The sequence below is a fragment of the Somniosus microcephalus genome, chromosome 21, assembly GCF_052327205.1.
Source record: "Somniosus microcephalus isolate GS21.2 chromosome 21, FLI_Smic_1.0, whole genome shotgun sequence".
In the NCBI taxonomy this organism is placed as follows: domain Eukaryota; kingdom Metazoa; phylum Chordata; class Chondrichthyes; order Squaliformes; family Somniosidae; genus Somniosus; species Somniosus microcephalus.
The window spans coordinates 2,301,381-2,314,678 of NC_141007.1; the positions used below are offsets into that span (position 1 = coordinate 2,301,381).

General features: G+C 43.1%; 1 protein-coding gene across 1 annotated transcript in view; it reads right to left on the reverse strand.

Moving 5' to 3' along the window:
* LOC147102547 (uncharacterized) overlaps nucleotides 1-6,320 on the reverse strand; it is a 75,361-nt gene extending 69,041 nt beyond the window's left edge. The window contains exons 1-5 of the mRNA XM_085964076.1: nucleotides 6,299-6,320; nucleotides 6,058-6,212; nucleotides 4,124-4,192; nucleotides 3,898-4,035; nucleotides 1,935-2,004 (exon numbers count right to left, since the gene is read on the reverse strand). Coding sequence (XP_085820202.1) covers nucleotides 1,935-2,004; nucleotides 3,898-4,035; nucleotides 4,124-4,192; nucleotides 6,058-6,212; nucleotides 6,299-6,320 — 454 coding nt within the window. The remainder of the gene's footprint in view (nucleotides 1-1,934; nucleotides 2,005-3,897; nucleotides 4,036-4,123; nucleotides 4,193-6,057; nucleotides 6,213-6,298) is intronic.
* Nucleotides 6,321-13,298: the final 6,978 nt, after the last annotated feature.

The following is a 13,298-nucleotide window of genomic DNA, read 5'->3' on the forward strand; positions in this document are numbered from 1 at the left end:
TACCATCGCTGTCATCGTGTACCGATACCTCTTTAAACAATAGTTACCACCGCTATCACCTTGTGTCAATACATCTTTAAAGGATATTTAGCATCGCTGTCGCCATGTGTCGATACCTCTTTAAACAGTCATTACCATCGCTGTCAGCGTGTCGATATCTCTTCAAACAATTGTTACCACTGCTGTCACCGTGTGTCGCAACCTCCTTAAACAATCAGTACCATCACGGTCACCGTGTGTCGATACCTCTTTAAACAATCGCTACCATCCCTGTCACCGTGTGTCGATAACTCTTTAAACAAACATTACCATCTCTGTCATCGTGTGTCGATACCTCTTTAAACAAACTTTACCATCGCTGTCACCGTGTGTCGATATGTCTTTAAACAATCGTTACCATCGCTGTCACCGTGTGTTGATGCCTCTTTAAACAAACCTTACCATCTCTGTCACCATGTGTCGATACCTCGTTAAACAATCGTTACCATCGCTGTCACCATGTGTCGATACCTCCTTAAACAATCGGTATGCCCGCGGTCACCGTTAGTCAAAATCTCTTTAAACAATCATTACCATCGCTGACACCGTGTGTCGATACCTCTTTAAACAATCGTTACCATCGCTGTCACCATGTTTCGATACCTCTTTAAACAATCGTTTCCATCGCTGTCACCGTGTATCGATAACTCTTTAAACAATAGTTACCACCATTGTCACCATGTGTCGAATACACTTTAAAGAATCGTTACCATTGCTGTCACCGTGTGTCACTACCTCTTTAAAGAAAATTTATCACCACTGTCACCATGTGTCGATACATCTTTAAACAATCAGTACCATCGCTGACACCGTGTCGATACCTCTTCAAACAATCGTTGCCATCCCTGCAATATATGTCGATACCTCTTTAAACAATTGTTACCATCGCTGTCACCGTGTGTCGATACCTCTTTAAACAATCGTTACCATCGCTATCAGCGTGTTTCGATACATCTTTAAACAATCATTACCACCGCTGTCACCGTCTGTCGATATCTCCTTAAACAATCATTAGCACCGCTGTCACCGTGTGTCGATACGTCTTTAAACAATCGCTACCAACGCTGTCACCATGTGTCTAAGCCTCTTTAAATAATCGCAACTATCACTGTCACTGTGTGTCGATACCTCTTTAAACAATCGTTACCATCGCTGTCACCATGTGTCGATACCTCTTTAAACAGTCATTACCTTCACTGTCACTGCGTGTTGATACCTGTTTAAGCAATCATTACCATCGCAGTCACCATGTGTCGATACCTCTTTAAACAATCGTTACCTTCACTGTCACTGCATGTTGATACCTCTTTAAAGAATAGTTACCACCGCTGTCACCATGTGTCAATACATCTTTAAACAATTGTTACCACCACCGTCACTGTTTGCAGATTACTCCTTAAGCAATCGCAACCACCGCTGTCACCGTGTGTCGATACCACTTTAAACAATCGTTACCATCGCTGTCACCGTGTGTCGATACCTCTTTACACAATTGTTACCATCACTGTTACCGTGTGTCGATAGCTCATTGAACAATCATTACCATCGCTGTCGCTGTGTGTCGGTACCTCTTTAAACAATCGCTTCCATCGCTGTCATCGTGTGTCGATACATTGTTAAAGAATACTTACCATCGCTGTCACCTTGTGTCGATACCTCTTTAAACAATAGTTACCACCGCTGTCACTGTTTGTCGATACCTCTTTAAGCAATTGTTACCATCGCTGTCACCATGTGTCGATACCTCTTTAAACAATCGTTACCATCACTGTCACTGCGTGTCGATACCTCTTTACACAATCGTTACCATCCCTGTCATCGTGTGTCAATTCCTCTTTAAACAGTCGTTACCATCGCAGCCACCGTGTGTCGATACCTCTTTAAAGAATAGTTACCACCGCTGTCACCGTGTCGATACCTGTTTAAACAATCGTTGCAACCGCTGTCACCATTTGTCGATAACTCCTTAAATAATCACAACCACCGCTGTCACCGTGAGTCGATACCTCTTTAAACAATAGTTACCACCACTGTCACCGTGTGTCGATAACACTTTAAAGAATCATTACCATTGCTGTCACCGTGTGTCACTACCTCTTTAAAGAAAATTTATCACCGCTGTCAACATGTGCCGATACATCTTTAAACAATCATTACCATCGCTGACACCGTGTGTCGATACCTCTTTAAACAATCGTTGCCATCCCTGCAATGTGTCGATACCTCTTTAAACAATTGTTACCATCGCTGTCACCGTGTGTCGATACCTCTTTCATTACCATCGCTATCAGTGTGTTTCGATACATCTTTAAACAATCATTACCACCGCTGTCACCGTGTGTTGATATCTCCTTAAACAATCGTTACCACCGCTGTCACCGTGTGTCGAAGCCTCTTTAAATAATCGCTACTGTCACTGTCACTGTGTGTCGATACCTCTTTAAACAATCGCTACCATCGCTGTCACCATGTGGCGATATCTCTTTAAACAATCATGACCATCACTGTCACCATGTGTCGATACCTCTTTAAACAATCGTTACCATCCCTATCACCGTGTGTCAATTCCTCTTTAAACAATCGTTACCATCGCTGTCACCGTGTGTTGATACCTCTTTAAACAATCATTACCATCACCGTCACTGTGTGTCGATACCGCTTTAAATAATCGTTGCCATCGCTGTCACCTTGTGACGATACATCTTTAAACAACCGTTACCATCGCTGTCACCGTGTGTTGATACCTCTTTAAAGAATATTTACCATCGCTCTCACCGTGTGTCGATACCGCGTTAAACAAGCGCAACCACCGCTGTCACCGTGTGTCGATACCTCTTTAATCATTCGTTACCATCGCTGTCACAATGTGTCGATAATTCTTTAAACAATAGTTACCACCACTGTCACCGTGGGTCGATTCATCTTTAAACAATCGTTTCCATCGCTGTCACCGTGTATCGATACCTCTTTAAACAATAGTTACCACCGCTGCCACCGTGTGTCGATAACACTTTAAACAATCGTTAACATCGCAGTCACCGTGTGGTGATACCTCTTTAAAGAAAATTTATCACCGCTGTCATCATTTTTCGATACATCTTTAAACAATCGTTACCATCGCTGACACCGTGTGTCAATACCTCTTTAAACAATCGTTGCCATCCCTGCAATATGTGTTGATACCTCTTTAAACATTAGTTACCATCGCTGTCACCGTGTCGATACCTCTTTAAACAATCACTACCATCGCTGTCACCGTGTGTCGATATCTCTTTAAACAATCGTTACCATCACTGTCACCGTGTGTCGATACCTCTTTAAACAATCGTTACCATCGCTGTCACCATGTGTCAAAATATCTTTAAAGAATAGTTACCATCGCTGTCACCATGTGACGATACCTCTTTAAACAACCGTTACCATCGCTGTCACCATGTGTGGATATCTCTTAGAGAATATTTATCATCACTCTCACCATGTGTCGATACCTCTTTAAACAACCGTTACCATCGCTGTCACCATGTGTGGATATCTCTTAAAGAATAGTTACCATCGCTGTCACCATGTGACGATACCTCTTTAAACAACCGTTATCACCGCTGTCACCGTGTGTCGAAACATCTTTAATCAATCGTTACCATCACTGTCACAGTGTGTCGATACCTCTTTAAACAATCGTTACCATCGCTGTCACCGTCTGTCGATACCTCATTAAACAATCGTCACCATCGCTGTCACCGTGTGTCTATAACTCTTTAAAAAATGGTTACCACCGCTGTCACCGTGTGTCGATAGCTCTTTAAGCAATCATTACCATCGCTGTCACCGAGTGTCGATACATCTTTAAACAATCGTTACCACCGCTGTCACCGTTTGCGGATAACTACTTAAGCAATCGCAACCACCGCTGTCACCATGTGTCGTTACCATCGCTGTCACCATGTGTTGATACCTCTTTAAGCAATCATTACGATCGCTGTCACCATGTGTCGATACCTGTTTAAACAACCGTTACCATCGCTGTCACCGTTTGCGTATAATTACTTAAGCAATCGCAACCACCGCTGTCACCGTGTGTCGTTACCATCGCTGTCACCGTGTGTTGATGCCTCTTTAAGAAATCATTACGATCGCTGTCACCGTGTGTCGATACCTGTTTAAACAACCGTTACCATTGCTGTCACCGTGTGTCAATACCTCTTTGAAGCATATTTACCATCGCTGTCACCGTGTGTCGATACCTCTTTAAAGATTAGTCGCCACCGCTGTCATTGTGTGTAGATACCTCATTAAGGAATCATTACCACTGCTGTCACCGTGTGTAATTACCTCTTAAAATAGTCGCTACCACCGCCGTCACCATGTGTCGATTCCTCTTTAAACAATCGTTACCATCGCTGTCACCATGTGTCGATACCGGTTTAAACAATCGTTACTATCCCTGTCACCGTGTGTCGATACCTCTTTAAACAACCGTTACCATCGCTGCCACCGTCTGTCAATAAATCCTGAAGCAATCGCAACCACCGCTGTCACCGTGTGTCGATACCTCTTTAAAGAATACTTACCATCGCTGTCACCATGTATCGATACCTCTTTAAACGATAGTTACCACCGCTGTCACCGTGTGTTGATAACCCTTTAAACAATCGTTACCATCACTGTCACCGTGTGTCGATACCTCTTTAAAGAAAATTTATCACCGCTATCTCCATGTGTCGATACCTCTTTAAACAATCTTTACTATCGCTGACACCGTGTGTCGATACCTCTTTAAACAATCGCTACCATCGCTGTCACCGTGTGTCGATATCACTTTAAACAATATTTACCACCGCTGTCACCATGTGTCGATACATCTTTGAACAATTGCTTCCATCGCTGTCATTGTGTGTTGATACCTCATTAAACAATCGTTCCCATCGCTTTCACCGTATGTCGATACCTCATTAAACAATCGTCACCATCGCTGTCACCATGTGTCTATAACTCTTTAAACAATAGTTACCACCGCTGTCACCGTGTGTCGATACATCTTTGAACAATTGCTTCCATCGCTGTCACCGTGTGTCGATACCTCTTTAAACAATCGTCACCATCGCTGTCACCGTGTGTCTATAACTCTTTAAACAACAGTTACCACCGCTGTCACCGTGTGTCGATAGCGCTTTAAACAATCGTTTCCATCGCAGTCGCCGTGTGTCGATACCTCTTTAAAGAATACTTACCATCGCTGTCATCGTGTGTCGATACCTCTTTAAACAATCATTACCATCGCTGTCACCGTGTGTCGATACCTCTTTAAACAATCATTACCAACGCTGTCAACGTGTGTTGATAGCTCTTTTAACAATCGTTACGATCGCTGTCACCGTGTGTCGATACATGTTTAAACAAACGTTACCCTTGCTGTCACCGTGTGTCGATACCTCTTTAAAGAATACTTACCATCGCTGTCACCTTGTGTCGATATCTCTTTAAACAATAGTTACCACCGCTGTCACCGTGTCGAAAACCCTTTAAACAATCGTTACCATCACTGTCACCGTGTGTCGATACCTCTTTAAAGAAAATTTATCACCGCTATCTCCATGTGTCGATACCTCTTTAAACAATCGTTACCATCGCCGTCACCATGTTTCGAGACCTCTTTTAAACAATCATTAACACCGCTGCACCGTTTGTCGATATCTCCTTAAACAATCGTTACCACCACTGTCACCGTGTGTCGATACCTATTTAAACAATAGTTACCAATGCTGTCACCATGTGTCGATGCCTCATTAAACAATCGCTACCATCGCTGTCACCATGTGTCGATACCTCTTTAAAGAATCGTTACCATCGCTGTCACCGTGTGTCAATATCACTTTAAACAATAGTTACCACTACTGTCACCATGTGTCGATACATATTTGAACAATTGCTTCCATCACTGTCACCGTGTGTCGATACATCTTTAATGTACAGTTACAATCGCTGTCACCGTGTGTCGATACCTCTTTAAACAATCATTACCACCGCTGTCACCATGTCGATGCCTCTGTAAACAATCGCTTCCATCGCTGTTACCGTGTTTCGATACCTGTGTAAAGAATCGTTACCATCGCTGTCGCCGTGTCGATACCTCTGTAAAGAATCGTTACCACCGCTGTCACTGTGTGTCGATACCTCTTTAAACAAGAGTTACCACCGGTGTCACCGTGTGTTGATACCTCTTTAAAGAATGGTTACCACTGCTGTCAGCGTGTGTTGATACCTCTGTGAACAATCATTACCATCGCTGTCACCGTGTATCGATATCTCTTTAAACAATCGCTACCATCGCTGTCACTGTGTGTCGATAGCTCTTTAAGGAATCGTTGGCATTGCTGTCACCGTGTGTCGATACCTCTTTAAGCAATAGTTTCCATCGCTGTCACCGTGTGTCGATACCTCTTTAAACAATCACTACCATTGCCCACACCATGTGTCGATACCTCTTTAAACAATCGTTACCATCGCTGTCACCGTGTGTCGATACCTTTTTAAAGAATATTAACCATTGCTGTCACCGTGTGTTGATACCTCTGTGAACAATCATTACCATCGCTGTCACCGTGTGTCGATAGCTCTTTAAGCAATCATTATGATTGCTGTCACCGTGTGTCGATAGCTCTTTAAGCAATCATTATGATTGCTGTCACCGTGTGTCGTTACATGTTTAAACAACCTTTACCATCGCTGTCACTGTTTGTCGATACCTCTTTAAAGAATATTTACCATCGTTGTCAAAGTGTGTCCATACCTCTTTAAAGAATAGTTACCACTGCTGTCACCGTGTGTTGATACTTCTTTAAGCAATCGTTACCATCTTTGTCACAGTGTTTCGCGACCTCTTTAAACAATCGGTACAATCGCTGTCACCGTGTGTCGATATCTTTAAACAATCGCTACCATCGCTGTCACCATGTGTCGATACCACTTTAAACAATCGTTACCATCGCTGTCACCGTGTGTCTATACCTCTTTAAATAATCGTTTCCTTCTCTGTCACCGTGTGTTGATACATATTTAAACAATCATTGCTACCGCTGTCACAGAGTGTCGATAACACTTTAAACAATCCTTACCACCGCTGTCAAACGTGTGTCGATACCGCTTTAAACAATCGTTACCATCGCTGTCACCGTGTGTCGATACCTCTTTAAACAATTGTTACCATTGCTGTCACCGTGTGTCAATACCTCATTAAACAAAGGTTTCCATCGCTGTCACCGTTTGTCGATGCCTCTTTAAAGAGTATTTACCATCGCTCTCACTGTGTGTCGATACCTCTTTAAACAATCGCTACCACCACTGTCACCGTTTGTCGATAACTCCTTAAGCAATCGCAACCACCGCTGTCACCGTGTGTCGATACCTCTTTAAACAATCGCTACCATTGCTGTCACTGTGTGTCGATACCTCTTTAAACAATTGTTACCATCGCTGTCACCGTGTGTCGATACCACGTTAAACAATCGGTACCGTCACTGTCACCGTGTGTCGATACCTCTTTAAAGAAAATTTATCACCACTATCTCCATTTGTCGATACCTCTTTAAACAATCTTTACTATCGCTGACACCGTGAGTCAATACCTCTTTAAACAATCGTTGCCATCCCTACAATATGTGTCGTTACCTCTTTAAACAATCATTACCATCGCTGTCACCGTGTGTCGATACCTCTTTAAAAAATCGTTACCATCGCTGTCACCATGTTTCGATACCTCTTTAAACAATCATTACCACCGCTGTCACCGTGTGTCGATATGTCCTTAAACAATCGTTACCACCGCTTTCACCGTGTGTCGATACCTATTTAAACAATAGTTACCAACGCTGTCACCGTGTGTCGATGCCTCATTAAACAATCGCTACCATCGCTATCGCCATGTGTCAATATCACTTTAAACAATCGTTACCACCAGTCACCGTGTCGATGCCTCTGTAAACAATCGCTTCCATCGCTGTTACCGTGTTTCGATACCTGTTTAAAGAATCGTTAGCATCGCTGTCACCGTGTCGATACCTCTTTAAACAATCGCTACCATTGCTGTCACTCTGTGTCGATAGATCTTTAAGGAATCGTTGGCATTGCTGTCACCATGTGTCGATACCTCTTTAAACAATCGCTACCATTGCTGTCACTCTGTGTCGATAGATCTTTAAGGAATCGTTGGCATTGCTGTCACCATGTGTCGATACCTCTTTAATGAATAGTTACAATCGCTGTCACCGTGTGTCGATACCTCTTTAAACAATCACTACCATTGCCCACACCGTGTGTCGATACCTCTATAAACAATCGTTACCATCGCTGTCACAGTGTGTTGATACCTCTTTAAAGAATGTTTACCACCGCTGTCACCGTGTGTCGAACCCTCTTTAAAGAATAGTTACCACCGCTGTCACCGTGTCGATACCTCTTTAAAGAATAGTTACCACCGCTGTCACCGTGTCGATACCTCTTTAAAGAATAGTTACCATCGCTGTCGCCGTGTGTCGATACCTCTATAAAGAATAGTTACCACTGCTGTCACCGTGTGTTGATACCTCTGTGAACAATCATTACCATTGCTGTCACCGTGTGTCAATAGCTCTTTAAACAATCGATACCATCGCTGTCACCGTGTGTCGATAGCTTTTTAAGCAATCGTTATGATCGCTGTCACGATGTGTCGTTACATCTTTAAACAATTGTTACCATCGCTGTCATCGTGTGCCGATACCTCTTTAAACAATCATTACCATCGCTTTCACCATGTTTCGATACCATCTTAACAATCATTAGCACCGCTGTCACCGTGTGTCGATATCTCCTTAAACAATCGTTCCCACCAACCTCACCGTGTGTCGATACCTCTTTAAACAATCGTTACCATTCCTGTCACCATGTGTCGATACCTCTTTAAACAATCGTTACCATCGCTTTCACCGTGTGTCGATACCTCTTTAAACAATCATTACCATCACCGTGACCATGTGCTGATACATCTTTAAACAATCGTTACTATCGCTGTCACCGAGTGTCGATACATCTTTAAAGAAATGTTACCATCGCTGTCACTGTGTGTCGATACCTCTTTAAACAACTTTTACCATCGCTGTCACCGTGTGCCGATACCTCTATAAAGAATATTTACCATCGCTGTCAATGTGTGTCGATACCTCTTTAAAGAATAGTCACCACCTCTGTCACCGTGTGTCAATAGCTCTTTAAACAATCATTACAACCGCTGTCACCGTTTGTCGTAACTCCTTAAGCAATCGCAACCACCGCTGTCACCGTGTCAATACCTCTTTAAACAATCTATACCATCGCTGTCACCGTGTGTCGATACCTCTTTAAACAATCGTTACCATCACTCTCACTGTGTGTCGATACCTCTTTAAACAATCGTTACCATCCCTGTCACTGTGTGTCGATACCTCTTTAAACAATCGTTACCATCCCTGTCACCGTGTGTCGATTACTCTTTAAACAATCGTTACCATCGCTGTCACCATGTTTCGATACCTCTTTAAACAATCATTATCGTCACCATCACCGTGTGTCGATTCCTCTTTTAAACAATCGTTACCATCGCTGTCACCATGTGTCGATACCTCTTTAAACAATCGTTACCATCACTGTCACCGTGTGTCGATACCTCTTCAAACAATTGTTACCATCGCTGTCAACGTGTGTCAAAATATCTTTAAAGAATAGTTACCATCGCTGTCACCGTGTGTGGATACCTCTTAGAGAATATTTATCATCGCTCTCACCGTGTGTCGATACCTCTTTAAAGAATAGTTATCACCGCTGTCACCGTGTGTCGATAGCTCTTCAAACAATGGTTACCACCGTTGTCACCGTGTGTTGATAGCTCTTTAAACAATCGTTTCCATCGCTGTCACCGTGTGTCGATACCTCTTTAAACAATCGTTAATCGTTACCATCGCTGTCACCGAGTGTCGATACATCTTTAAACAATCGTTACCACCGCTGTCACCGTTTGCGTATAATTACTTAAGCAATCGCAACCACCGCTGTCACCGTGTGTCGTTACCATCGCTGTCACCGTGTGTTGATACCTGTTTAAACAACCGTTACCATTGCTGTCACCGTGTGTCGATACCTCTTTGAAGAATATTTACCATCGCTGTCACTGTGTGTCGATACCTCTTTAAAGATTAGTCGCCACCGCTGTCACTGTGTGTAGATACCTCATTAAGGAATCGATACCACCGCTGTCACCGTGTGTAATTACCTCTTAAAATAGTCGCTACGACCGCCGTCACTATGTGTCGATACCTCTTTAAACAATCGTTATCATCGCTGTCACCGTGTGTCGATACCACTTTAAACAATCGTTACCATCGCTGTCACCATGTGTCGATACCTCTATAAACAATCGCTTCCATCACTGTCACTGCGTGTTGATACCTGTTTAAACAACCGTTACCATCGCTGCCACCGTCTGTCGATAAATCCTGAAGCAATCGCAACCACCGCTGTCACCGTGTGTCAATACCTCTTTAAACAATCATTACCATCGCTGTCACCGTGTGTCGATACCTCTTTAAAGAATACTTACCATCGCTGTCACCTTGTATCGATACCTCTTTAAACAATAGTTAGCACCGCTGTCACCGTGTTTCGATAACCCTTTAAACAATTGTTACCATCACTGTCACCGTGTGTCGATACCTCTTTAAAGAAAATTTATCACCGCTATCTCCATGTGCCGATACCTCTTTAAACAATCTTTACTATCGATGACACCATGTGTCGATACCTCTTTGAACAATCGTTGCCATCCCTACAATAGGTGTCGATACCTCTTTAAACAATCATTGCCATCGCTGTCACGTGTGTCGATACCTCTTTAAACAATCGTTACCATCGCAGTCACCGTGTTTCGATACCTCTATAAACAATCATTACCACCGCTGTCACCGTGTGTCGATATGTCCTTAAACAATCGTTACCACCGCTGTCACCGTGTGTCGATACCTATTTAAACAATCGCTACCATCGCTGTCACCATGTGTCGATATCACTTTAAACAATAGTTACCACCGCTGTCACCGTGTGTCGATACATCTTTGAACAATTGCTTCCATCGCTGTCACCGTGTGTCGATACCTCTTTAATGTACAGTTACAATCGCTGTCACTGTGTGTCGATACCTCATTAAACAATCGTCACCACCGCTGTCACCGTGTGTCGATAGCGCTTTAAACAATCGTTACCATCGCTTGCACTGTGCGTCGATACCTCTTTATACAATCGTTCCCATCGCTATCACCGTATGTCGATACCTCATTAAACAATCGTCACCATCGCTGTCACCGTGTGTCTATAACTCTTTCAACAACAGTTACCACCGCTGTCACCGTGTCGATAGCGCTTTAAACAATCGTTTCCATCGCAGTCGCCGTGTGTCGATACCTCTTTAAAGAATACTTACCATCGCTGTCATCGTGTGTCGATACCTCTTTAAACAATCATTACCAATGCTGTCACCGTGTGTTGATAGCTCTTTCAAAAATCGTTACGATCGCTGTCACCGTGTGTCGATATATGTTTAAACAAACGTTACCATTGCTGTCACCGTGTGTCGATACCTCTTTAAAGAATACTTACCATCGCTGTCACCTTGTGTCGATATATCTTTAAACAATCGTTACCATCACTGTCACCGTGTGTCGATACCTCTTTAAAGAAAATTTATCACCGCTATCTCCATGTGTCGAAACCTCTTTAAACAATCTTTACAATCGCTGACACCGTGTGTCGATACCTCTTTAAACAATCGTTGCCATCCCTACAATATGTGTCGATACCTCTTTAAACAATCATTACCATCGCTGTCACCGTGTGTCGATACCTCTTTAAAGAATAGTTACCACTGCTGTCACCGTGTGTTGATACCTCTGTGAACAAACATTACCATCGCTGTCACCGTGTGTCAATAGCTCTTTAAGCAATCATTATGATCGCTGTCACCGTGTGTCGTTACATGTTTAAACAACCTTTACCATCGCTGTCACCGTGTGTCGATACCTCTTTAAAGAATATTTACCATCGTTGTCATAGTGTGTCCATACCTCTTTAAAGAATAGTTACCACTGCTCTCACCGTGTGTCGATACCTCTTTAAGCAATCGTTACCACCGCTGCCACCGTGTGTTGATACCTTTTTAAGCAATCATTACCATCTTAGTCACCGTGTTTCGCTACCTCTTTAAACAATCGGTACAATCGCTGTCACCGTGTGTCGATATCTTTAAACAATCGCTACCATCGCTGTCACAATGTGTCGATACCACTTTAAACAAACATTACCATCGCTGTCACCCTGTGTCAATAACTCTTTAAACAATCGTTACCATCGCTGTCACCGTGTGTCTATACCTCTTTAAATAATCGTTTCCTTCTCTGTCACCGTGTGTTGATACATATTTAAACAATCATTACTACCACTGTCACAGAGTGTCGATAACTCTTTAAACAATCCTTACCACCGCTGTCAACGTGTGTCGATACCTCTTTAAACAATCGTTACCATCGCTGTCACCGTGTGTCGATACCTCTTTAAGCAATTGTTACGATCGCTGTCACCCTGTGTCGATACCTGTTTAAACAAATGTTACCATCGCTGTCATCGTGTGTCGATACCTCTTTAAAGGATATTTCCCATCAGTGTCACCGTGTGTCGAATCCTCTTTAAAGAATAGTTACCTCCACTGTCAGCATGTGTCGATACCTCTTTAAACAATTGTTACCATCGCTGTCACCCTGTGTCGATACCTCTTTAAACAATCGTTACCATTGCTGTCACCGTGTGTCAATACCTCTTTAAACAATCATTGCCATCGCTGTCACCGTGTGTCGATACCTCATTAAACAATCGTTTCCATCGCTGTCACCGTTTGTCGATACCTCTTTAAAGAATATTTACCATCGCTCTCACTGTGTGTCGATACCTCTTTGAACAATCGTTACCACCGCTGTCACTGTTTGTCGATAACTCGTTAAGCAATCGCAACCACCGCTGTCACCGTGTGTCGATACCTCGTTAAACAATCGCTACCATTGCTGTCACCGTGTGTCGATACCTCCTTAAACAATCGTTTCCATCGCTGCCACCGTGTCGATACCTCTTTAAAGAATACATACCATCGCTGTCAACTTGTGTCGATATCTCTTTAAACAATAGTTACCACCGCTGTCACCATGTGTCGA